The sequence below is a fragment of the Syngnathus typhle genome, linkage group LG16, assembly GCF_033458585.1.
Source record: "Syngnathus typhle isolate RoL2023-S1 ecotype Sweden linkage group LG16, RoL_Styp_1.0, whole genome shotgun sequence".
Classification (NCBI taxonomy): domain Eukaryota; kingdom Metazoa; phylum Chordata; class Actinopteri; order Syngnathiformes; family Syngnathidae; genus Syngnathus; species Syngnathus typhle.
In genome coordinates, this window is record NC_083753.1 from 414,772 (window position 1) to 442,608 (window position 27,837).

General features: G+C 40.5%; 1 protein-coding gene across 3 annotated transcripts in view; it reads left to right on the forward strand.

Annotated features, from left to right (window-relative positions):
• arid1b (AT-rich interactive domain 1B) overlaps positions 1–27,837 on the forward strand; it is a 142,516-nt gene that overhangs the window by 81,439 nt on the left and 33,240 nt on the right. For all 3 annotated transcript variants that reach the window (XM_061301366.1, XM_061301368.1, XM_061301367.1), the window contains one exon: positions 18,797–19,076. In XM_061301366.1, coding sequence (XP_061157350.1) covers positions 18,797–19,076 — 280 coding nt within the window. The remainder of the gene's footprint in view (positions 1–18,796; positions 19,077–27,837) is intronic.

A 27,837-nucleotide genomic window follows, 5' to 3' on the forward strand; every position in this document is an offset into this window, starting at 1 on the left:
TGCATTTCAACTGCCGCAAAAGCTAAAGCTGATGGACTGAACTAGTAATCAAATTTGCTAGCGCTGTAGTTGGATGTAAATTGGAAAGGAATAGTTGACGAACCAATGGTCAATTACCACTCCGTTCCCAAAAAATAGCCAATCCCAATCATTTGTTTCAGTTTAAATTGATGTGTGTCTTTCATGATTTGGTCCAACCAACACTGTCATTTCAATTCTCATTTTAAAAGCAGAAAACACAGTTTTAAGTTGAAGCGTCAAAGAAAAATTCCCTTCGATGTGATAACCAGGCTCGGAGCCATTTTTTTTGAGGCCCAGAGACCAACCGACAGTGGAGAAGGGCTGCAGTGTTTCTCTCCACCCCATACTGAGCTCCATTGATCAAAAGATGAAATGAGTCTGTGAGGGTGAGAGAGTTTCGTATGAGAGGCCTAATTATAGGGGTCTGATCATTTGCATCAAAAATAATGAAAGTCTTGGACAGACTCCCAAATCTCTCTTGAGTATTTGCAAGTCCCCCTCCCACATCCCCATATTTGTATCTCTTGGCTGCTTTCTTTCCCCCTTTTTTATTTTTAATTTCAACACAATCTGACGCCTCAACCTAACATCGCCATGGAAATGTCAATACATCATTTGATAGTAACTCGCGATGAAGTCATATTTCAGCATTTAGCTCCAGCAGAAGTATGAAAAAGTGAACCGCTCATATGTCCTTCGCTGGCCTAATGGACCTCGAAATCATTCAGCCGTGAACATTATGCTAATACTCGCCAAGCTTGCACCCCTGCCTCCTATTGTGAGTGTCTGTCACTCTATTTAGCCTGATAAACAAGCCTGATTTTCAATTATCGCTATTCAAATGAGGCCTGCGGCAGTATTTGCTTAGAGGCGTCCAAATTGGGTGTGTGTGTGTATTCATTGTGTGCTTGTGTGTTTATGACGACAAGCTTGCATTCAATTGACCGGAAGCTTTGTTTTTCTCTTTCTCTCCATGTGCTTACAATCTAGAATGGACAAAAAACAGGCCATTAAATGTACACAAAATGACATTATAGCTGTAGCAACTTTGTTCATTCACCCTGAAGAACATCTTGACCTCAATGGATACCGCTATTGGGTCTAAGGGAACTGCTTTATATTTTCTTTCACCTCAAATGTGTGTTTGGGGTTTATGTCAGCAATCTCAGATTTTCATGTGAAATTCTGAAACAATACCGTGTTTTCTGGACTATAAGGCGCACCTAAAAACCAAACATTTTCTCAAAAGCCGACAGTGCGCCTTATAGTCCGGTGCGCCTTATATATGGACCAAATTCCTAAATTTATACTGGCCTGAAGCATTGTGTCCTGAAATCAATCATAAGTGGCCCGCTGAAGACTATGAATCATGATTCAAAAAAACTATGGATCATTATTTTGTGATAAAGTAATTTGTTGCATCTGAAGTTGAAATAAAAAAGATAAAATGGAGAATTATTTGATTTGGATTAAAAATCTGACACGATGCATTAATGGTGCGCCTTATAGTCCGGTGCGCCTTATATAAGGATAGAGTTTTAAAATGGGCCATTCATTGAAGATGCGGCTTATAGTCCGGAAAATACGGTACAGTTGACGCCCTGACGATGACGGACCAGCAAAATTTACCTCACCTCAGGCTAGCAGTAAACGTTAAGTGTCTTCCGATGCCCTCAATCTGTCTTTTTGAAACACACCAACGGAAATAGCCCAGCCACAGACGGGAATAGCCATTCAGACAAACTATTATACTACTTATTGATCAGGTGCTGTTACTCCGAGTCAATCATGGAGGCACAATGTGATCCAAAGTAAGAACTCTTGAACTCTTGAAGATAAGAGGCCAACATGATTCATCTTGCTTTCTTCTTCCCATTTCTAGAAGCCTTTCTCCTCTCCGCTCCTCCACCACCCCCTCCCGCTTTGCTTTCTGTCCTCTGTTTATGAATTCCCCTTGCTTGGCACCGAGGCCGGTGGAGAAGTTTTTAGTATGCAGCCTCTCTCAAGGACAGCGCCTTGTTAGAAAGCCCTATTGAGCTGCACAGCAATAGCTTGCCCTAGAAGAGCACTGTAGTCACTCTACACTCCCTCTAGCCCACCCTCATTAATGATGTATTAGTTTATTAGGCGTTGGATATTGGGCCGGGGACCCTGTGACGGACTTCATCACACCAAAGCTGTATGGAGAGGAAATAACAGCAGAAGGAATGGAGCGAGATGACATGCATACAGATTCCAGCACAACATACACATTGGTAAACGTGCGTTAACGGCACACGTACGTGTCAGTATTCATGAACACGAACTACTTACTCTGGAGTGATTTAGTTGGAGTGCCCGGATTATTAACTGTGCTGGTGTGTGCCTTAATGGCGGCGTAAACAATAGCATCAATGCAGGTAGGCAATTTCACGAATATGAGGTTGAAGCAAGGAAGGACAGCATCACGTTTCTTCCCTTCCTTCCACTTCCTCCTCCCCACCTTTCTGCTAGTTTTCTCATCTTCTGACTTAAGCGCTCAATCTCTGTCTCTTTTGTTCCCGCATGGATGATTCTGTTTACCTACTTGTCATTGCTGAAGTGCTGGATCTCTCCATTTCGTTTCGAGGAGCGTATAGGTGTATGTGCGCACCCACGGAGACACACACACACTGGGCAGTGCAGCTACAGAAACACACACATATTTCAGGTCTCTGGCTGCAAAGTAGGCCTTGAATGCCAGCCAGCCAGCCCATCACATCTTACTATTTTACTCTGTGTTCTTGGTCTCTCTCTCTCTCTCAGATGCACGTACGCACAAATATTTCATTCTCTGTTTTTTCTTGGTGCACTATCCTTGCTACTCTGCTCTCATAGGGGGAAAAGAAGTCGTATTTTAGGCCTAAATGGGAAGTTATGCACTCACAGTTTGGCTTTAGCTTTCATTTTGATGCCAAAAGAAAAGACTCAAGAATGTGTGTGTTTATCCAAATACTGTGGGATGTGCGTGTTTTACTAGTCCTAAAAGACAAAAATATGACTCATTGTGGGGAAAAAAGCATACAATTGTATTGAAGTTTTTAATTTTAGCTTGAGAGTATTGATTTTCATGTCCCGAAATAACTAGAAAGGCATTCCTTGACTTACTCAGAAGTCTGAGTATTGTTTTCGTTTTTGTTTTGTTCCCAGTATGTCACAAAACTGAATCAGAAAATCATTTTGGATTTCAATTTGAAAATAATCAAATAGTTGAACCTTGAAATATATTGTGATGTGTACCGAATCATCTTTTATTAGAGTGGCCTTAAAATTGTGAATCGTAATCCCACTGAGTCAAACCAAATCAAATCATTCCACTTTTCCAAAACAGCTTTGAGAATTTGTCACACAGATTCGTGGTCTCTGCTATAAGAGTTTAGTCATATCCTACATAACCGTAGAGAAGTGTCTCGATATTTCAGTTTTACAGTGAAGCTGCATATTAACTTGCTTGGACTACTTTTCATTTCCGCTTGGGTGATCCGATGCAGGTTCTAAAGTGTCTGCTCGAGCCTTGTGGAACAAAGTATTAGTCTCCTCTCTCCTTCGCTTTAAGGAACATGAAGTGTGTTCTGCTACAATGAGCCAACACATTTCGCTATGCAGCAGTAAACTACGAAGGAGGAGAACATAACCCACTCAAACGTTAATTTGCAGCCCAACGTATGCCAATCATGCAAGTGGAACATATTTTTAATTTTGTCATTCATTTGGAAATGAACTCTTCATCTCGCACAAATGAAACAATACGCTGTGTGTTTCTGTTTTGTACGGTGTGTTACAGTCGCTAGACTCGCTCACATTGCGCTCATCAAGTATTTACCGCCTATTCTTTGGAGAGGATGAATAGCAAATTGCTTTTCCTCTGAAGGAGACAGTGGTGGGAACCACGCTTTTTTTTTATCGTCTCGTCAGACAAACTGGGGACTTGGGGGTGTGAGGTCGTTTTTAACTGCTGGGTCTTGAATTCTTCCAACATACTATACACAAATTATTCAAACTCAGAATATATAGTATACATTTTTTTATTTTCTATAACAATTATCCTGTTCAGAATTGTCGGTCATTTATTGTATTTCAGTCCCTGAAAATATCTCTTCACATGAAAATGGCCACTAGCTAAAATGTTTGGGTTCGTGCTTTTATTTTCGTACAGTTAGTGGTGGCAAATGAGAAGCTCTCACTTGTCCCACTTCTCCATCTGCTTCCTTTTTCCTTGGCATGTCTGTTCATCTCTAATTCTTTAATTCCCCCTCTCTCCCTTTCCTTCTGTCGATTTCACTGACTTCATCATGCTTTCCCTTTTCTCGGGCTCTTACTTTTTCCCCGGGAGACCGCAAAAGCAATAAACAGAGCTGTGTGACGGTCATCCTGTGTAATGGCGAGAGTGTGAATGATGAGAAGTTTTCCTTCCAACAAACCACTAAAGCCACGAGAAGTATGAGAATGAAAAAAAATGGTCGTCCTTCGCATATTTTTCGTGTATACCAGGCGGTCGTTTAGCGCTTTTCTCGGCTGCATGAGAATAGTGAAATGTCAATGCAAATAAGAACAGAGCGATAGAGCAACATTGTGGCGCACCTGTTAGTCGACGCTGCCGGCGTTCTTTGTATGCGCGACAGGCAGCGGCCTTGACTTCCACTTGTAGTCGAAGCATTAAATGGATGTGCGGAATTGGTATTCACTGGCTTGTGGACGGGGGTTTGGGGAAAAACAGGCTGAGATTGGAAATGAATGTGAACTGCATGATAGTCGGCCTCCTTCCGTTATCCTATTGTTCCGTCGCCCTCCTCCGTTCCCATGTCACCCTCGCTCCTTCCTCCCTCTCTCGCTTTCTTCTTTCTGCAGAGGGATTTGACTCTAACTGGCCCTGGCGCCCGTAATGAAACCAAATCTATTTAAAGCCAAAAGCGATGCAAGTTTTAATTTCCTATTCCAGACTTAACCTTTTTGGCTGCGCTGCATTTTCACATCCACTTAATAACTTTTACCCTCCTCCTCCTCACCCCCGTTCATTCTCTCGCTCTCTGTCACTTCTCCTCCTCCATCACCCCTCTTCCTACCCCCCTCCCATTGCTCTCAGTGGCTAGGCACAGGCTGCCTCTTCAAGGGCAATATCTGTCAAATGATTCCCTTGTGAAATTAAGACAGAGGCCATGAAGGAGGGAAGAGAGGGTAAAAGGGAGGTTGAGGCCTCATGGGGGGTGGGGGTGGGAGCGACTGGAAAATGTGTATGAGACAGAGGAAGTTCGAAAGTCAGGTGGAGACCTTCCTCGTTACAAACTCTAGGAGGAAAGCAGGATAGTAAGCGCCAGCAGATAAAAGATGATGCTTGAGGTTTTGGATAAGGAAGCAGAGAGGTAAGACGGGTAACACTTAAAACAATGGAAATGCAGTTATTAGTTAGTTGTCTGGTATAATCAGTAACGTGTCCATAAAAGTCCGTCTTTCAAAATTTAATGTAATTAGCGCTCGAATTGAAATGGAACGTTTGGATTTCTCTTCGTGTGTGAATTACACAACATAGGCTGCATTTGTAATATTTAAAAAAAAATATTAAATTCCGTTCAAAATATTGCATGTATTTTCCATGACCAAAATAAGATTATTTCTGCACTGAGAAATAAAGGAAGTCAATTTGAGGGGATTAAAAGAATAATTAAATGTTTTTTTTCCCTATCCTTGTAGTGTTGTTGTTTTTTTAATTGGGCAATGCAGCATTGTGAAGCAATGTGGCCTGATCACGTTCCCTGCCTTGCTCACAACAAGGACAGCGCCATCTCCTGATAGTTTTTCATACTACTGCTGGGGAACAACAGCTCTGCTCCATTCTCACCTGCATCACAGTTGCAAACCAAACCTCTCCTTGTCATCTCACATCGTTTTTTTTTTTTTCTATCTGCTCACTTGTATTCCCATAATGAATTGCTGACATAGAATCAAATATCAAGATCAAATATCTCAATTATCGGAGCTCACCAATAGGTGCACCCCGAGAGCTTAAATTTACAGCCTCATTCCGTAAATGTCTGAAATCAAATTAACTTTTAACAGGGAGTCATCTGTGGCTTTTGAGCATAGAGATTGAAGCCCCCGCACCCCCCCCCCCCTCGCCACGCGCACACCACATAATGAGAAGCCATTATTAGGCCTGTGATTGCAGTCAGGGTGCAGATATTAAAAGAGGCAGGAGAGGCAATAACAGCGCATTGTCTAATACCCTCATAGGTATGTCATATATTTTAAGACAGCTGGTCTGCTATTTATAATTAATAGCAATTTAGTCCCTCTTAAAAACTGGATGACACCAACCAGTGAGATGTTATTTTATTAACTTTAGATTCAAAATCTGTGTCATGAGATCTATTGTATTCTGGATTGGCTGGTCCAATATAAATATATGTGTGTTTTGCCCACAACGTGATTCCTCTGATGATTCCTCGGTATAAAAATAACAACAGAAATGAAGTTGGCCTCTGAAGACACATGAATAAAAATAATCTGTCTTTATTTCTCATGCCTCGCAGTCATAAATCACTCTCTCCCCAAAATGACAGTCTTATAGGCGACGTATCGCTGTGGCAAACAGCTCTATCTTATAATAGCAATGTAGCACATAGCAATATTATCTGCTGGGGGAGCATTGTAGTGTGTGTGTGTTTGTGTTCACATGTGAGTGTGTGTTTGTCAGAGCTGTGCCCTGCAGCGTTAGCCAGATTACACCGGGCCCAGCGACAGTCTTATAATAAGACTTGGCCATTAAATCATATCAGCGCGGCTTTTTATATCCCAACACCTCAGCTTCGACACTATGAAAGTGTCGATCACGCAAAAGAGCGAGCGTGCGTGCGTGTGTTTTATGCGTCAGGCAGGCGTGTGTGTTTTAGCAAAAGTTGTTGCCTTTTGAGCCCGAATGCCTCGCCATCACACGCCGCTTCTTCTTCCTCTTTTATTAGATCATCCACACGCCGCTGTCACCTCTCCTTTCTACGGGCTTACATCACACACACACACACATCCACTGACTCGAAAACCTCGGCGAGGACGTTCTGCTTGGTTAGCTGGTGTTCGCTTCATCATGTCTGGTATAGGGAGAGGGCATCTGGGATGACTTTCCATCTTCAGTCACGGTGTGAATATGCAAACGCCTCTGATATTGATATGAGTGATGAATCAGTGTGTGTGTGTGTGTGCGTGTGTGTTGCGCGCTTATTCGTAGATGGAATTAAGATGATATTTGATGTTGCCGCTCTCATTTGCTGCGGTTCCATCTTCTTATCAGAGGGTTTCCAAATGTTACGTTGAAAAGGAGCCTCTAAATGATCCCATTTTTATCACAATTAAAATGCGCCTCTGAGCCCAAGGTTGCTGTCAGTTGAATTTGAAAAAAAACATTTGTAATTATACGACTCCACCTCTCATTGCAATGTTTTATTTTCTTTCACAGCGCATACGTTAGCTTGCAATTGTCAGTCTCTGAGGAAGAAAAGGACTTTGAATGTGTTATCAAGTCTTGATTCGTTCTCTGGCAAGTGTGTAGGGCCTCCTCCCAAGCAGAGTTGTCATGTCATGTTTGTCATCTGTGATGGATGATGTCAGGGGTCTCACAGAGGGAGTGTTAAAGAAACAATCCCACGCAGCACACGGCAGAGCGACTCAAATTCATTTGGACAAAATTGACTGGCATGTTTTTGTTCATCAACACTTTGTACGTCGACTATAGGGAGGGGGGATTTGCAGGCATCGCACTTGACGGCATAATGGTGACGTTAAATCTCGAGTGTGTATGAGATTTCGATTTCAATCTGAGATCTGCAAGTGTGTTGTCACCATCGGCGTATCATTTTGTTGTAATGTATGAACAATCATAAGACATATCATTGAAATTGTGAACAAGATTTTTTTTTCTACTACTACTAAACAAACCCAAATTATCCACATTTTTCCTTCAACAACAATTGAGCAACATCACATGAGAGGGATTGATGTTGTACTTAGCAACCTTTCTTGAAAGTGATTCCGTTATTGCTTTGGTCAAATAAAAACAGATGTTTGCAAATGTCTTCTTTTGATTGAACACAAAAGATGATCAGTCTTCTTTCATGAAGGACTCCAGAAATCAGAATACTCAGAGGATTTGGACCGTTATAAAGAAAACATTGGCTCAAAATGAATACTTGATTATTAAAACTGTTGTGGATTAATTTGCTATTCGATTAGTCATTGATTAATCCAATAATTAGGATATTGTTGCTTTTCCCCAAATAATTAGTTGATATGATGATACATTTCCCACTTTCATCTTACACAAATGATCACAAAGTAGGATTTTGAAATTCCACTGTTTTCATGTCCGGGCGTTTTTCCTGCACTTCACAAATCTTCAGCGGACGATTAAATAGAAACATGTTGTGCGCACACACACACTCACTCAAAATCAACCGCTAGACAGGCGGAGACACACATCCAACGTGACGCTGGAACATGCTGCACATACAAAGCAATACACATGTAGACGGACAGCCTGACAGACAAGGAGACGTGCGAGCGTGCACACACAAACGCGCACACACACAACCGTTCACAGCATCCCCACGTCTGGGTTAATCCAAGCTGTCAGTCAGTGCTTAAGGGCCTGCATGCTGCTGTTTGATTGTAATTGCAAAAACCCGGAGACAGTCGAGGGAGAGCCGGGGCTGTCAATAAACTGGCATAGGACTCCTCCCGCCTTACCCACAATGCTCAGCACGCCATGTGACTTTATGTCACCGGTTTGTCTCATGCATAACTAATGATTGTTCACTGGAGAGGGCGGGCTGCCACTTCCCAACATTTTTTTATCGTCAGCTGAATTCCAGACAAATGAAATTGTGCTGGAGGTGCTTGTGTAGCAAGGCCATTGTCTGAGTTTGTCTTTAAAAAAAAATCACAAGCTGTTCAAGACCCAGAGGTTCCCCCCTTTCCTCACCCTTTCCTCCTACAGCTCCATCTGTCTTCTAATTTAAGTTGGGGGCCCGTAATAACTAACAGTGAATTATTTTAATGATGAACAAAGAGCAGGGCAAGGGCATCCAGTCACATTGAGAAACAAGCAATTGGAAAAAGGGGGAAGAAACTGTTGTGTAAAGGGGACAGGTTTTCCAATTAGAAAGTATTTTTTGTTTCGTTTCTGTACTCATGGACAGTCAGTCGCATTTGCTTTGTGGAATGTGTGATGAATTACAGCCCTCCGCTGCTTCCCCTCCGTCTTTGTTGTGGTGAACCTCCGACTGTTTGTATCTCCAACGCGAATTCCCCATGCCTGTTTACCAAGCAGGCTGCTGTTTGAACTCCAATAGAAGAAATAGCTTTTGAAAAGTCTCTTTGATGGTGAGCCTAATTTATTTTCACCATTTAAAAGTTAGTTTAAACACTTGCAAGTGTGGACTGACGCCAGTGTGGATGTGTGTGTGTGTGAACATGGAGATGTTTTTGGTGATTTATTGACCTCATAACTGTCAAATGCCCAAGTGGAAAAATGGCGGGATGTAGTGGCATATACTAATTGATAATTTTGTTTGTCCATGGAAATTTGCTTTGCGCTATATCTGGTGGATTTGCGGCAAATCCCAAATAAACATGCACTTTAAAAAAATAAATAAATGTTAGGACTTGAAATTAAAATCGCAATTGGAAATAAAAGGGATTGCAATAATCCCGGAGCTTGTTCCGAAATGGCAAACATTAGTTATTAGAAGACATTCAGAAACTTTCATTTTAATTCATGTTATGTGAATAGCATTTAGCATAACTTCCATTATCTTTAAAAAAAAAAAAAATGGGGATTTGGAAAAAATATATAATAAATGCAGGTGATGGTATGGCAGCTTGCACATTTAATGACTTTATAGTTTAAGTGTTTAACTTTTTCTATTCCTTCCTTCTAAATTCTCATAAAAGAGTGATTCCACTGGTATATTCAGATTTTTATGTGTCATTTTTCGGAGTCTGCTGAGTTGTTAACTTTAGTAACACAGTGATTCTGTGTGTATTTGTCAGCTCCCCTAAAAGGGCTGATTCTCCACTCAACTTGTAAATGATTTAAGTTAATTCTTTAATTGTTTAAGTTCATGGAATAAATAGTTGGATGTTGTTGTAAAAATTGGGGCCTGACCGATTTGGATTATTTTGTGAGGGCAGCTTCAGATATTTTCCACTATAAAAATCAGACAACCAATTACTTAGCCGATTAATTAAAATAATACGAAATAAATGAGCTAATATAAAACATGTTGGATTAGTTTTAACCCAACAGTTTAAAGGTTGTATTTTCCTGCTATATAATTGCAGTTCACTCTATGTAGAAGATCACATATATCAAAAAAATGAAGACAAAATATGCCTGTGGACAGTCTTGAGTTTAACTTTATGCCAGTTGAAGGTCAAAGTCAGTCGTTAATTTTCATTTTTTCCCCCCGCTTACACATATCTCTCTACAAGGTATGTCTCAGAATTCCACCGATCACATTATTGATCAGCAGCGGGAGCTGATGGATTACCGAGGCGGACACGCTGACAGGCATGTCCAATGGGAGCAGCGGGGGGAGTTTAGCATCTCTCCAGTCAAGCTGAATCTCCCCCTTTCCTTCCCTCAGCTCCCTACCCGCCTCCCTCCTTCTGATCAGTCATTTTGACAGTGATACATACACGAGGTTGGCTGGCTGACAAGAAATGCCACAGATCCCCGGAGTCATGGAATGAGGGATTAAACAGTGAAAGGCATCCCCTGAAAAAGAAATCAATATTTTCTCCCTCTGTGAACAGTGGGAAATGTTTAACAATATTCTTGTTTTTAAACACAATTTTTCAGTTTGGTAAATAGTTCAAATGCTTTCAAAACTTCATAACACGATTGTAATGATCAGTTATTAGTATTACCACAACATTGCTGAAAGAAATATCAACAAAAAATGTTATATACATCTAAAACATTGCAGAGTCCAAAAAATATTAAAAAATCATAAATAAATAAATAAATAAATAAATAAATAAATAAATAAATAAATAAATAAATAAATAAATAAATAAATAAATAAATAAATAAATAAATAAATAAATAAATAAATAAATAAAGCAAAAATCACTTTTTCCATGTTAGAAATTGTAAACAGCAATAATCAACCCTCTTATCTCAAGTTTGTGCCCCTCATATTCAAAAATCCACTTGACAGCTTAAATCTAATTATTACTTTCACCTCTTTTGCTATCTTTGGCTGCCTTCCCACCGTTTCACCAAGCTACCTTTGAGATGGAAAAATATCCACTTTATGCGTTAAATTTCAGCCATGTGTTACGGTGGACATTAAAGAGATTTGAGTAAACCTTGCCGGGGTTTTTTCTGCTCCTGTACACACCTCCAGCGCACCCGACTCTCGACATCATCCCTCTCGCTCCATTTCTCTCTCTCTCTCTCGCCTTCCTTTTCTCAGTTCATGCTTTTAGTCACCATGTTCAGAGGACACCACCAAAGCCTCTGAGGAACAGGGTGTATTAAAGCAAATGTTGTCTCGCAAAAAACGGTCATTCTTCTTTGAGCAGGAAATATAAAGGCTGTGCAGAAACTGTGCTTCAAAGCTGCCCGGAAAACTTCTCATAAAACAACTTTGATTGTCTGCTTCTAAAAGGGACTAGTGGGGGAATTTTCCCCCTGGTGCGTCTGCGGCCTTTCTTGTATTCCTTGACTATTACTAACTTTTTCCCTTTGTTGTGTATTTAAAGGGTAATGGTTTATATAGCTTTGGACAGTCAAATTTCCTGTAATCGGCCAATGGGGAAAAATTAGTCGTTAATTGTGAATGAATTGGTATCTATTTAATAATTGCCTTTTAGACACTGAGGGACAAGAGCCACAATAGCTAAATAATGGGAAGTGCTTGCTTAACTTGGATTGCCTTCATTTTCGAACGGAAGAGATGAATGAAAATGTATCATGATCAATAGGAATCAAAGGATATTTATTAAATAATTAATGAGAATAAACACCTTTTGTTCAACGGATGCCCAACCTGATGCAGTGGAGACTTTTTTTTTTTAATCTAGACATGGGAAAAATATTTACAACTAAAAAAACCTAAAAAAGGATTCCTCAAAAGTATTTGAGATTTTTTTTTCCAAAAGCAGTGAGTTTTAGAACTGTTCAAATGTCATGTTCTTCGAAAAACGTTTTTTTGTATTATTTCCATCAATCTTAAACTCTTGAGCTTTATTTTCAAAGCGGCAATATTGACCTGAATGCCATTTTCCACGCTTTCATACTTTTTTATTTAAACAGAGAGAAAGAGAATTTTCAACAGCGTACACGGTGACAATCTTTGACCTTTTGAATAGAATAGGAATGCTTTTAATATTCATAGGGAAATAGAAGCGACTGTACAAAGGAGGAGAGCGTACATAAGACGAGAGAAGTTAACCTGCGTGTTCAAATGTATTAGTTTGAAGTTAAGACTGCAGTTAGATGGAGTGTCACGTACAACCAAGTCATCCAACCTCGACCCCCCCCTCGCTCTTCCAAATGGCCCTGTCGGTGTGCCAAGGGTGGTGATTACAGACACTCTCCCCCAATTATGGGCTGATTATTCCGCTGCACTCTAATTGACTGGGGAGATATGCAAATGGGTGTCATTCGGGATGATAAAGGATGCGGGTGCTGGATGCCCCTTGCATTATTTAGCCTCGGCTGTACGCAGCGTGAAGGATGTGGCGTGTGCGTTAATTGCTGAGAAGAGAGAGGTTAAACTGAACGAGCAGCTGAATTAGAAATGAGGAATTTGGGCTCTTTATTTTGTTTTTTCCTTCCAGCTCCCACATTTGATGCTGCATCGTGTCTGGAGTTCTCTCGGGTGCGTGGGGAGGCTTAGAATGGGTGGCTGTATGACATATACTATAATCCCATCAATATATATACCATGTCAAAATATATATATATTTTTTTTTTAATTTATTTAATATTTTTATATATATTGTATTATATATATTATTATATATATCAAAGTCAAAGTCTGCTTTATTGTCAATTTCTTCACATGTCAAGACATACAAAGAGATCGAAATTGCGTTTCCTACTATTCCACGGTGACACAACATATGAAATATTATATATATCTATATTATATTGGTCCATGGACAAACAAAACGTTCAAGTAAACAATACAAAAAGTAAAAACAAGAAGGCACATACAATGAACAAATAAGAGCAATATATGTACTTATATTTTTATATTTAATAATCTTTTTACTTTTTGTGTAAATTAGAATTAAATGATGAAAAAAATGGAATTAGCAAATCCAACCTGAACATACTGCATGTTGTATGCAATTGGGTCTTAGAACTCCTCCTACTTGTCATATTATCAGGAAGAATCAGAAAATTTCAACATTAGTCTCTGGTTTGGAGACAAGCAGCACCAGATGTGTGTGTCTGCCGGGTTATGGGGCCGCACGTGACCCTTTCAAAGTAGCCCACCCTGCATCACACTGGCAAGAGTTTTAAGTGCCTCAGCGCTTATCGCTCCGTTAGCCCACTATCTGACAACAAACAATAACAGCTTGTGCCAAGGAGTTAGTGTTACTATTACAAACAGATTATCTCAGTCCGTCCAAATCCTGAGCACACACAAATGTTTGCCCCTGCCAAGTGCCAACAACATTCCTTGACATTTCAATTGTTGCTTTGCTTTCCCATTCAGGATGTTGTGCTGTTGTTTAGAAATTGTTTGGCCAGATTTCTTTGACCAGTTTTACTTTTTAGACGCTCTTAACGTGGGGTTCTGCGTTTGAGTTTCATAAAAACAGAAAGGAGAAAAGAGTGTGTATTTTTTTTTCTTTTTTTTACAAAACATTTAATGCATTAAGTTAAATTATATTCATAAGAGAAAACGCCGCTTTCCCTCTGTAAAGGTTGTCTGTCTCTAAATGTGCCAAATAAAAATGGCCTTTTAACAGGGATGTGGAGATTTTTTATATCCCTTTATGAGATTATATATAAGCATTGTAGCATTGAGCTGTAAATTGTCAAACACACACACTCACACACACACTTTCCGCAGCATGCAAAATTGCTTTATTTCTTTGATTCATTCTACTAATCTTTCTCTGAACAATTTTGAACAATTATTTACCCATATCACATCTAATTGTTTCACAACAAAACTGCTGAATGGCATTCAAACATTATTTTATAAATAATGTGGATTCAAATGCTATCCAGTTCCTTTTTTTCCTCTCTTTTCCCACTTAATAGCACTTAGTGAAGGCTAGTTCAGTCGCTGCTCTACAGGGGTGTTGCATTAAAAACCTCACGCACATACACGTTCACAAACGCACATTAAGAAGTCCATTCGGATTCATTTGCATGGCCTTTTATTTGGATTTTGCCTCCGACGACAGTTGGGCGGAGGATGAATAAACATCTTTATAATAGCCTTTCCCCTCAGTCTCCACAGCACAGTAAAGATGGAAAGCACGGCGTCCGGAGCCGACAAATGTGTGCCCTGCTGCAATGAGCAGAGTTGTCCCTCAGGCCTACCAAGCATAGCTGTTGGACTTAATTACATTTCACATCATCATATTTACCCAGAGAAGAGAAACAAAGAATAAAGCGCACCTCTGTGTCCACAGAGGTCTTATTTCTGTACGTATATTGAGTACCACAGTGTGTATGTAACATTATAATGTGCTTTTACTTTTGACCCAGACAAAACGGGTCCTATGGATACATAAAAGGAGATCAGTAATAATATAAACTCTGGAAAAGTTCTCTTCAGTAGCTGCTGTAGAAGGCAATGCACTTTGTCTTTTCTGTATACACTTGGGTTGAGATCAGGTGCCTGACCTGGCTATTAAAAATATTTCATTTATTTTCCTTTAATTAGTCTCATTTTATGAAAGACAATTACATAAAATGGATGACTGCAGAATCCTTTTTAAATATTCAGTCATTGTAAAAATACTTGTGGACCATACTGTACGATTGTCTTTGGCACCCTAAACATAAATAGAGTGGATTGTGCAATATGCACTGAAATCTCAAGTATTTGGCACAGACGCACACGCATGCACACACACACACACACACGCACACATGCACACACGCACACACACACATACTTCATCTGTCCCCCTTGGCCGCATCAGTAGCCAAACATGTCTCTCTGTGACAGCCCAGCCAGCCTCATTGTGTGTATGTCACAAACGCCCATAGAGTGCAGACACACACACACATACAGTCATTGTAGGCAGGTGCCAATGCCAGCAAGGTGAAGGGTCACGAGCAACTGCCTCTCCAATGTTGTGTGAAATGTGTCAATTGAAGTCTTGGGCCATTACGTACAGTGTGTGTGTGAGTGTGTGTGCATGTGTGCGTTTGTGGGTGGTGGCCATCTCAAAGTAACTTGCTATTATCACCTCGATATTTTTCTTATTATGACAATTACATGCTCCAGGAGTGAATTAAGCGGTACAGGACGCCAAGCAGGAGAGGTTGACAGCTATTTGGAGACTCAATACACAGAGCAATTTGCAGCCTAGAGCCAAACAAATTGGATTTGGGCCACTTTGGATCGGTGCTACCGATTGTCGGGCGTTTGGATGCTGCAACCACATGTCTGTTTGGATGGTTAGCTGGCTGGCTGGCTGGCTTGTGTGACTGCAGTAGACACAAAAATCTGTGGCCTGTGACAAGGATTAAATGTAAAGGATGTGGCTTGGAAAACATTAAATGAAGAAGCACTGTCGTTATTTTTTCATGATGGTGTTTCACTAATATAATGGGCGTATTTAGAAGGAGCAAAGGGTGTTAAGGTTTACCACCCTTTTATTGTAATAGTTCTGCTACTTTTTTGGTCTTGGGCCACACAGCTGTGCTCAAGTGTGTGTATAATCCAAACGAGCCACTAAACAAATTACTGATACGCATTTCCCCACCCCTAAACTGGCACAGGAAAAACTGGCAACAGCACCCAATTAGGCGAAATGCAATTATTCCCAGCCATTCACATGATTAGCCCATGGGTTAACAACCTAGCGGCGGATCACGCTAGCTCATGGTTACTCTATTTGGAAAAGCCATCACCATGGAGACGCTGGCTGTCATGGTAACCTGTATTGTGTAAGGCACCATTCAAGCGAGCGACTGCTGATTGGAAAACTAACTTCCAGTCTTTTTAGGAGACTGCTTGGTCCGCTCAGACAAACGGTTGACCTGATTGGCTGGGAAAGGGAGCGGTAACGAGGGGGAGACAGGAAAAGATGCAAGCAGGTGCCCCATGTGTGCAAGGGTAGATGATGCCAGTCGACAGGCTGGCAGAGCGGGTGGGCACTCATCACAGCAGCATGATGCAAAACAAAAGCTTTGTGTTTCGCCGTTGAGATCGCATTAACCACAACAAGCAGCGGCGGACGGAAAGACGCTTCTGCTAAAACAGAAATGACACCGCTACAATATGAATACAAAACGAGTCCTTGTGCTGTATCACAGCCAATGCACTGACAGTTGTCTTATGTTGATTCGAGGGAGTCTGAAGGGAAAATGGTTAGTGAAACGTGATTCGAGTCAACAAACTAATAATAATAATCATCATCTTTGGAATGTCTACTATGTATTAAAATGTTACAATATTTTTGGGAAGATAAGGCACAATTAAAATTCTTAATTTTTGTCAAAATTAGACAGTGCGCCTTATAATCAGGTATGCCAATTTGCCCTATATATGGAAATTTCAAAATCTTCCAAAAATAGAGACAGTGCCTTATTGCACCTTATAGTCCGAAAAATATGATAACAACCCCGATGTAAATAATAATGATGACCTTAATATAGACAGCTTTAATGTCAAATCTAAGCTCCCGTTTTAGTTAACATTGTCTGAAAGTTATTCATTTCATAATTGTAATTGTTATAGAGGTATAGAACTGCACTTTATCATGCTAAAATGTGATATTTTATTTACTACATGAGAGTGTATGATGGAATGCAATACACTACTTCTATTTTGAAATACTATCAATTCCTGACTTAAGGCAAGGTTATGTTGTGTCATTTTATAAAATGATAGACAAGGCCTTTTCTTCTGTTTTGTTAAAGGCAGATTTGCTACTCAACTACTTTTTTCATAGGGCACTTTAAAACAACCATTCCTGCAGAGAAAGTGTTTTACATAAGCACACAACCATAGCAACAAGGATAGAGTACGATGATTCAAAAAACCAAACAAAAAGAAAAAACAGGGTGACAAACTGATCTTGGCCGGTGTCACAATGTGGGCATGTGTCTCAGGTGGATTCAGACTGAAGGGTCAGCGAGCTTATTTTAGCAGGTCGCATCAGCTGGCATTCACCCGCTACTCCACCTCCCTCAGCGAGTACTAGCCAGGAAACCGGGCTCACTCATAGGTGACTTCCCCCTCAAATTTAAGCTCAGGCTCAGCTGTCAGTCGGAAAATGTGTGTGTGTTTCACGTGTGTCTGCGTGTGTTAAGGGGGCAGCCGTCAAATCTCATCCCATCTATTTTTTTCCTCACGTTCCAGCACTTTTGCTGTTCTGTTGCCACTCGTGGACATTCCCAAATACTTATGCACAGTATTTATGAGGGTTCCCTGGATTGAGATAAAAGCACGACTAAGGACAAACACGTTGCTCTCTGCTCACCACAGGCAATCAAAACTGTCATTTTATTAGAGCCTGTTCCAATGAATATTGTTATGTTTTTTTTTCTGCTCGATTGAATGTAGTTAAATTTACATAATTATGTTCCAATTTGTAAGACAGTGAACGAGTTGTTAGCACATTTGCCTCACAATTCGGAGGCATGTTTGAATCCCAGCGTGTGAGGTGTGCATATTTATATTCATATTCTCATGTGCTTGGGTCGGTGTTCTCCAGGGTCCTCCAGCCTTTCTTCTACATCACAGGTGTCAAACTCAAGGCCCGGTGGCCAGATACGGCCCGCCACATCATTCTATGTGGCCCGCGAAGACAAATTGTGCATCAAATTCGTGTCATTACTAGAATTGCAAATTATCTTCACTTTTAAAAATATCTTTTTTTTTTTATATATATATTTGACCAGTTTTTACTTGTCTGATTTAAACGAGTTATTTGTCAGTTTGTTTTGTAGCTTTTACTGTATATAATATGAGGTGCATTTATTTGGGTTGACAGTCATAATGGAGTTTGACACCCCTGTTCTACATAATAAAAATATGCGCATTAGGTGGATGAGCCATGTTGCATTTAAGCCTTTAAGAAAATATTATTTGTGTAGTTTTTTTTTTTTGGTATGATACTGTATGCTTTTTATAAGGGGATGGGTTGAGACAGGCAATGTCTGCGTCAACTGTGACCGATTCCTTGTTGCCGTCCTGAAAGTGTCTTGTCGAATGTATGAACTTAGTAGTATTAACTCACTGGGGGGAAAAATCCAATTCAGACATTGCAGAACATAAGAGAGGGGCCATTCCTTGTCTTTAAAATATCCCAACTTTGAATGACTTTTCCACCAGCTCCAAACTATTGACTATAGCGATTATATAAGCCCACGTTATCACACATTTAAAGAATAAGGTTAGTTTTCCTCCAGAGGGCGGAAACCAAAAACTAATTCCCAGCCTGCTGTGCGATGGAGGCTATCGACTGGGTAATCTTGCGGCTGTTCATGGCCATGCATTTTTATTTTCTTAATGGTTGCATCACCTTTATTTAATGTTTTGTTCCTCTTTTGCAGGATTTGTCTGGCTCGATAGATGACCTCCCCACAGGGACGGAAGCTGGTCTGGTATCAGCTGTCAGCAGCAGTAGTACCCAAGGAGAGCAAGGAGGCGCCAGCACCCAGAGACAGTCTCCTTTCTCTCCCCACGCCTCGCCGCACCTTCATAGCCAGAGGAGCGGACCTTCACCCTCCCCTGTGGGCTCACCTGCTGGCTCCACTCAGTCCCAACAGTCTCGTTCGGGCTCGGGGCCCATCTCCCCCGCCAGTGGTCCCACTGCTGGCGCCAGCACACCAGGTAGAGCTGCCGAACTCACCCCATATAAAACTGTAGCGCATCAATTTAGCATATCGAGACTTTGATGCGCCTTGTTCATAACAAAAGATGATTCAGATTATTCCATTTCATTTCATCTTTTCGATGGTTCAAGAATTTTTATCCTCTCTAAATCCAGCAATGCAGATCACACAGAGCACTTCATGTACGGCTAATGTTCCTTCTTTCTTTTAAATCGATTATATCTGGCGTATTACATGGACTAACCTTCCAAATTGGAATCAGCGTGTGGAACATCTCTAGTAAATTTCCACAAAAACGTTCCAGGTATTTTCAGTTTTTCATAGGATTTAATTAAAAAAAGGATTGTTTCATATTATCACATAGGCTGAGTTGCTCTAAAACCAATCTTTTGAAAATTAATTAGTCTGCGTACCTAAACCTAAAATCGTCTTCAATTTATATTCATTGGTTGATTTGATATATTATTAAAGTTGCTCAAACACGGGAATGTAACCACTGTGTCTATGAGGGTGGGATCATTTAGCGCAAGGCTTCAATAAAATGAGTGTAGATTTAAGATGTGTGTTTGCACACACTCGTGCATGTCCATGCCATTCCAGACTGGCCTCCCTCATCATCCGGCCACCTCTCCGCCCCACCGAGCTGTTGAGCGACATATCAGCGCGCCTCAGCGCTGTCATTCAATGTGATGAGGCGGGGCAAAATGTCTTGCGTGAGATGCTGATGTCAGGCCTCCTCCCTCCTCCTCTTCCTCCTTACCGACGTGATTGACGCTAATGAAAACTGGGACAGTAGTTTTGCCTACGATCGTGCCGAGAATTTCGATTAAGGTGGCAAAAACGGAAAGCGGACCTGATTGCTGGGACATGATTAATAAGAAAATATTTTAAAGTATTCCCCGCGCCACATAAATAGAATAGTGATAAAGTGTGGAGCTGTGCGTAACATTTGGCGCGCCTTCTCGGCCTTACTACACTCACTTTGAATTAGATCAATGCTCAGCCAACTTGGGAGAGACACACAGGAGAGCTAATGTGGTTAGAACATATCTGATTACTAAAGCCTCCACATTCTAACTCTTCATCACAAGTTAAGACACTTTCATTAATATGCTTGTTCGAGTTGGAGGGAGAGAAAGAGGAGGCAAAGCAATACGTTTTGTGTGTGTCTGCGCTTGCGTGTGTAATAAGTACATGCATAACTCTCGCTTCATTATTCAGTTTCAATAACAACAATCTCCACTATATCAACAAAACATTAATAAGCGACTTAATTAGCGAGTAAAACAAATTGTTTTACGCTGCATTACTGACTGCGCATCAGTTGTCAAAAAGTCATAACATATTTTATGCCGGCGCCATTTCACTCTGCTTTATTAATGTCATTGCTGGCTCTGCTATGAAGGATTATGGCTTTTGAATGAAATTGCACTGATGGGTGTTTTGACGCTTTTTATCTGATTAGACTCCATTGTGGTTGTGCTTTAAATGCCAACTTGGTTATTTGTAAATTACATTCAGTCTTTCTGTAAAAACACAAAATGGCAACTAATGTTCTCTGAGATGACAACAGAAATCCATGAGATGTGTTGTTACAATTTGTTTTTTCATTTTATTATTAGTGGTGTTAAATGTAAGGTTTTGCACTTTTCTAGTGGCTATAACTATTCAGATATAAAAAACATTGCCTGCAAAGTTAAGGGATTTATGATGGGCCACATTTTGACCCTGGAACTAATCACAGTGCATCTGCAAATTTGTCAATTCACAGAAACCTAAACTTAGTTTTTATTGTGGAAAACCAAACAATTTTCAGTTTTTGTGTCAAATATAAAAACATTGGCCTAGCAAATATGTTGAGTTGATGGAATTAGTTTTAACTAGTCAGTCCACAGCAATTTTTAACAAAATTGTTCTTTTCTCCATCTTGTGACATCTATTGGCCATAACCTTTTAATGGGCGTCAATAACTTGCAGGTTTTTATTATTCGCAAACTTCTTATTTCCAACATTTATAGATGCCATGTTAAATCTCCCAAGCATTTAAGCAGCAGAGTGATGTTGTCATCCTCGCTCACGTCACACGGCTGAGCTCTCTCAGGACGACACGCACCATGGCAACGGTCAGAGAGCAATTTCATCATGTCATCCTTTCACCTGGCTGTCAAACACCTACACACAATATATTTGAAAAATAACACAGCAGCTAGGCAGGGCATCGGCTTTGTAGCGGCACACATGGTTGCACATACAAATCACTTATAAATGCTTGCTTGCTGGGATGTGACTGTGATAGAGCTGCAGTCAGAGGTGAGCATGTGGGAGACTGACATTGCCTGGCTATCATACACCCATACACTTACACAAATCTATCAAGGCATGCCTGCCATTCCCACATTTTTGCGTTCCTCTCTCTTTCCCAGTCGCTCTGTGAAGAAAAACCAATACACTGGAACATTATCCGGCCCTGGCCTTGCACTCCTGGAAACCAAAAAGCACACACTGGGCCAAATTGATTTTCCTGTTGGGCTAGATTTGTGACAATCGAGCAGACATCACATTGCTCAAGCGCCAACCTCCTCAGTTCCACACGCATAAACAAACACCTTCTTCACACTGACTCGTTTTATTTAAATAATTTTAACCTTTTTTGAAACTTTGGGAAGAAGGTGAGAAGATATTTGACTCTCATCCAGATGAGTGCAAAGTGCAATGATACACCACAGTTGGGTTGCTTGAAAAGAGTCAAAGATTCAAAGCTCTCAGTTGGAGTTGTTTGACATCAAGCAAAAAACATGTTTTTCTTATATATAGGGAGCATCTCACCTGTGACATTCAGATAAAATGATGTTTATATCATTGGAAGTGTGTGTGGGCTTGGTTCTGACAAGGTGCCCCCATGGACTCGTTTCAACCAATAACGTGCTGACTGCTGTGCACAATGCCGTGAACACTAACTAGCTAGCTGACATTAGCTTCAATCGTATTACTATAAGCAAAATTATTATGCTAGTTTGAACTAACATGGAGAAGAAATGTGGCCATTGCCCTCAGACAGTCAGCACCAGTTTGATACCAAAACAACACTTGTTTTCACAGTTTTAAATGGTTCCCAGATGTCTTAGGAACACATAATTAGAATAAAAAAAATGATATATCACATTTAGTATATGTATCTTGCTATATCATTTGATCATTTTGCAGGGATGGCCCTATCTCAGCGCTTCCATTTCCATCCATTTTCGATAATGCCTGTCCTCATTATGGACGCTGTATATGTTCCAATAAGAGTCTCATCTGTTCACACTATTTCCATCTTTTTAGGATATGAACCGTATTTTCCGCACTATAAAGCGCACCGGATTATAAGGCGCACCTACAATGAATGGCCCATTTTAAAACTTTGTTCATATATAAGGCGCACCGGATTATAAGGCGCATAGAATAAATAACTCAACGTTGCTCAAACGTTAATGCAATCACAATATAGCAACACTCGAAATAGTGAAAACAATAACAATATATCAATAACTCAACGTTGCTCAAACGTTAATATCACACAACACACAAAATAAACATGTAAAGTTTACTTAAATTAGTCCTCATCCACGAATCCATATTGGTCCATATATAAGGCTTTTGAGAAAATTGGAGGTTTTTAGGTGCGCCTTATAGTGCGGAAAATACGGTAAGCAGATATACAGCACTGAGCAAACAAGGCTGAAGTGGTCCAATCGGTTCGCTCAAGGGTCCAACCTATTTTCCATTCCCTCTCCATCATTTCAATCACAGTCTGTGGTTTACTTGTAATTTGGGCAAGAAAACACATTAGTATTCCAATTTCTGATCATACGAGTACCGCCGGTGTAAAGATATCTTTTCCGCACAAAGGTCAAGCACAGACGCCTGGAAGGGATTCAGCACAAATGAGAGCGGCATGCTCCAAGGTAGCCATTGTTGATAATGCTGCCAGTAAATGACTTCCCCGAGCACAGACGGAAACTCATTTGCAAGCTAAAGAATATCCAAGTGGAAAACATGCCACGGGAATGCTCATTCAAACTTATTTTTCCTCTGTTAGGGGTGCAAGTTATTACAAGAAGGCTATGAAAGAGAGTAGGGGGTTGAATTTTGATGTCGTGGGGAGGGAGCGGAACAGATTTTTTTTCTTTTTCCTGGTCGCACCACTCCCAAAGAGCCTTCATGGGAACACGCCTGTGGCACTGCCTGCCCCTCTGTCGGCCTCATATTACTTTCATCACGCTCTTTCTCTCTCCTCTGTTCCCTCTTGTGTCTCACTTTTCCTCGTATCCACCCCCTCGACCCCCTCTCTGTGTTTGTATTCGCTCGGAGCATTGCTGTGGTGTTGGCCTCCCACCGAGGAACCGGGCCCATCTTTCCATCCCCGTTCTTGCCTGTGTTTCCCCTCCTCCCTGTTTTCCTTCAATTGCTCCTGAAGCGCTCTTTTCCCTCTTCTGCCTTTCTGTTTTATCTTCTTCCTCCCTTTCCCATCTGCACATTAAACCTCCGACCATTTCCAATCTTTCTTTTTTCCCACCTCTCTGCCCCTCTGACCTAAAAACAGAAAAATGTCCTCCCCTCCAGTAACAAATTCACACAGCAAATAAATACATATTCGAGAAGCCATTTTGTAAAATATATTTTTGAACTCCATCCAAGTGGTAGATTCAAATTGGAGTACAGTGTTCAATTATTACGCTTTCCCCAACATGTACTTCCCTTTCCCTCCTCTCTATCCTGCTCGCTGCATTTTTAGCTTAAGCTGCATTTTTGTTTTACTTACACTTGCTACTCAGCGCTGAAAGTAATGAGGATCTCTGGAGAGTGAGAGAGCTTGTTTTGTGAGCCACGGCAGGCCTGCATTCGTCCCCTGCAGGGCTAGTTAAACTGGCATCAGCCGCTGGCTTGGAGAGACATTGGCTTATACCCATTGAGAGCTCAACCACCATTACTGGAGCCTCTTGTTTATTTTCCTCTCGCCAATAAAGTCAAGACAGAGATATTACCTTGTTGTGGGTGTGTTGGCTGTGGACGGTGTGTGTGTGTACATTTACAGCCGAAGGGTTGCTTTAAGAGACAGTGCTGAAGCAGCCCTTTCTCTCTTGAGTTCACTGTCATGTCCTGACTTTTGGAAAAATGTCCCATGCTTCTTGAAAAGGGCAGGGTTTATCACCCACAAGAACATGTGGGAACCCTTAATCGGTACCGAGCTGTTTCCGGCTATAATTTTAAAAAATTGTTCCTCACGCCTCCTTTTAACCCTTACATATTGTTAATTTCCATGTGCACATATTTTCTGGGTCAATTTTGCCTGTGCAAAGAATATCCTCGTAAAAAAAATCTGTATCAAGGAAGGATACCAGGTGTCGGTATCGGACCGATACGGGCTTATTTTTAGTTATTGTACACTTATGGAGGTTGCCGATACCAGCCACAATCACTTAAAATACTTAAAATCTGACACTAAGTCCTCCAAATCATCATCTGCAAAAAGTAATATTTTGTCATTGTTTTAATTCAATTTTATGTGTCAAAAGTACTAGGTATCTGTACTCTGTATAGGACAGTGCTCAAAGATTATAAAAGAAATTATGATAAATTATATATTATATACATTTCATATATTACAATAAACAGATTATAATAAATATTAGCTCCGTTTTAGTGGACAGGGGTCAAATTTGATGTGGTGCAGTTTCAGTGTTTAAAACCTAGTACTTGTGCAAAAATAAAAATAATATTGTAATTTGTGTATTTGAGGTCATTTTGGAAAAGGTCATTAAATTTCAATGACCTTGAAGGATGTCAAAATGGGTCAAATCTAACCCAAACAGTATGCAAGGCAGGGGTCACCAACGTGGTGCTTGCAGACACTAAGTAGCCCCTGAGGACCACTTGAGGAGCCCGAGGGACTTTTTGTTAGGGCACCAATCTGTCCAAAATTCTATATTAGACTTTTTATCATTGGCACGACATGCACCATGGCACATAGACTCATTTGTAGGCGCATACACGCCCTCGCAGTTACTCTGAAGCTTAATATTAGTCGAGCCCTGAAACAAAACAGAAATATGGCCACAAGTCCTCCCCCTCAGCTTTGAACTTAACAAGCTTTTGCGTTTGAAATCCTGATGTAAAAAAGCTTCAAAGACTACATTCCCTCTCTTCAAAAGAAAACTCCGGGTTGCCTTAATAGTACTTGCGGAAGAGGAATATAAAATGTGGTTTTGTGGGTTTTTTTTTACAGAAGAGCATTATCTCCCCAAAATAAATGCAGTGAACTTCCATTACTTTTTCACCCTGCTGCCCAATAGCGAAGGAAAAATATGGCGACATTGTGCCCATTAAGTGTCTTTACATACCAATTGAATTTGTGTTATTTGTTATTACTCCTCGTTATCCTCCTGTCGACGCTCACACTCGGACTTTACCATGCAGGAAGTCTTTTTCATAAACTCCAACACATTAGGAAGATGTCTTCTTAATAAAATATAGCAAACGTTTAGTATTCGCACGCAAACACGCATAGTTAGAATACACGAATGCATAGATTAGGGATGTCAAACTCATTTTTTTCGCAGGTCGCATTGTAGTCATAACTTCTTTCCGACGGCCATTATGACTGTCAACCCAAATAAATGTATGAGCTCCTCAAATTATATATAGTAAAAGCTTCAAAACAAACTGACAAATAACTCATTTTCAAATCAGACGAGTAAAAACTGGTTAAATATTTAAAAATATATATATTATTAAAAGTGAAGACAATTTGCAATTCTAATAATGACACATGAATTTGATGCACATTTTGTCTTTGCGGGCCCCATAAAATGATGTGGCGGGCCGTATCTGGCCCCCGGGCCTTGAGTTTGACACTTGCGCCATAGATTATGGAGGTCAGGTAAAAATATGCACAGTGAGTCTCCTACAATTGGATAAACACAAGCTTTTAAATGACACACACACGCTCACATGCAAAGCTAGTAAGACGACCTGCAATGCACAAGCATTTCCATATAAACTATTATTATTTTTCGCGTGTATACAGGAAATGATATACTGCTGACATTTAGTTCTCTCTCCCGGCAGCACATGGTGAAGAACTGCGTGTCAGAGATTCAGTGTATGAATTATTAATGGTACAGATTAAGCGTGCCAGGACTCACTGTGGAGCCTGTTTGTTTTATTTAAGCATAATTATTTAATGGCATTTCGGGTGAGGAGAGGAGGGAGGAGGGGGGAGACGAGGTTGTCAGGGAGAGATAGGCTTTGTTTGGACACTAATTGGTAGTGAAATAATTACCAAGTGCTGGAAGCTGAAGTCAGGGAGGGGCTGAAGCTTTATCAAACTTGCGCTACTCCTTTCTTATCTGTTTGCGATGTTCTCCTCGTCATTGAGACTTTTTGTTTTGTATTGTTTTTCCATTTTCTTTTTGTCTTCACACCTAATCATGCTCGCATAGATACAAAAGCCTCGTTGTTGTTGTTGTTGTTGTTGTTGTTGTTGTTGTTTGTCTCATGTAAAGCAAAACATTGCATCGCTTTGTAGTACACGGTGCATAGAAGTGCACACACAAGCTCCAACACAATCTGCTGCCACTATCAGTCTGCCATCCAAGCAAACAGGGTCTGATGGCATGCATCCCTGCACGCAGGCACACACACACACACACACACACACACACTCACACATCGGCAGGTCATTGCATTGTTCTGCAGGAAACGTCCACATTATCTGCCCAACTAAGCTAGTGTTGTTGGACAAATAAAAAGCAGTTGTTTTCTGTGTATAGGTTTATTAGTATGTTTGATTTTTGTACAAACAATTTGGGATTAGCTAGAATATACTTGCCGTTTTGTGTAGCATCATTCTGGAACAAAGTAACAGAGCGTACATAATCCAACCATTTATATAGAAATATATAATGTATTTGATTGATTACATTTTGAAGGAAAAAAAAAATTCTTTTCGATTCTCTTTCATGAAACGCTCATAAAACGCATTACGTACTACATGTGTGAACTCATATGGTGAACTCAATTGGTGTAAGGCCACAAGAAGAAAAACTGTGGTGTGCTTGTTAAATCAGTCGTTCATTTTAGTGACACCACTAAATAAAGTCAATAAATATCCAATGTGGGGTGACATCATAAATGTTCCTGCAATACTGTCGTCGTGCTTCCACACAAACATTAGATGAAGTATTTTCATCCTGTACACATAGAGGCATGCAGATAACGTTTCCCCTGTTATCTGAGGGTTGCTTCAACGATTGCACACGGATGTTTTCCCTTCCCTCCTGCCACATGTTGACAGACTAACTAATCGAATATTCTCTCTTTGAAGCAGTGCCGCCGGATCCACTCATGTGTGAGGCAGGGGTCCGTGTGTGTGTGTCATTGAGATACATTTTTTGGCACATACCCAATGCCTTTGTGTTCATGTGTGTTTCCTTGTGTACTTTAGCGTGTTTATTTACGTGTGTGTGCAATTACTTTTATTACTTTCACGTGTGTGAGTGGCTGTGACTGTAGGCGGCCTGGCGGAATGAAATGTTGTTTATGTAGTTTTATGCGAAGCAATTATGTTGACTTAATTGGGTTTGTTTATGTGGAGTGTGCCACCTCCAGTCATGTATTAACGCTACTTTTGGCAGCTACAACACGTACACACATAGGCACACATGTAAAAATTAATTGATAAATATTTGGTAGTTACCGTAAATTTCGGACTATAA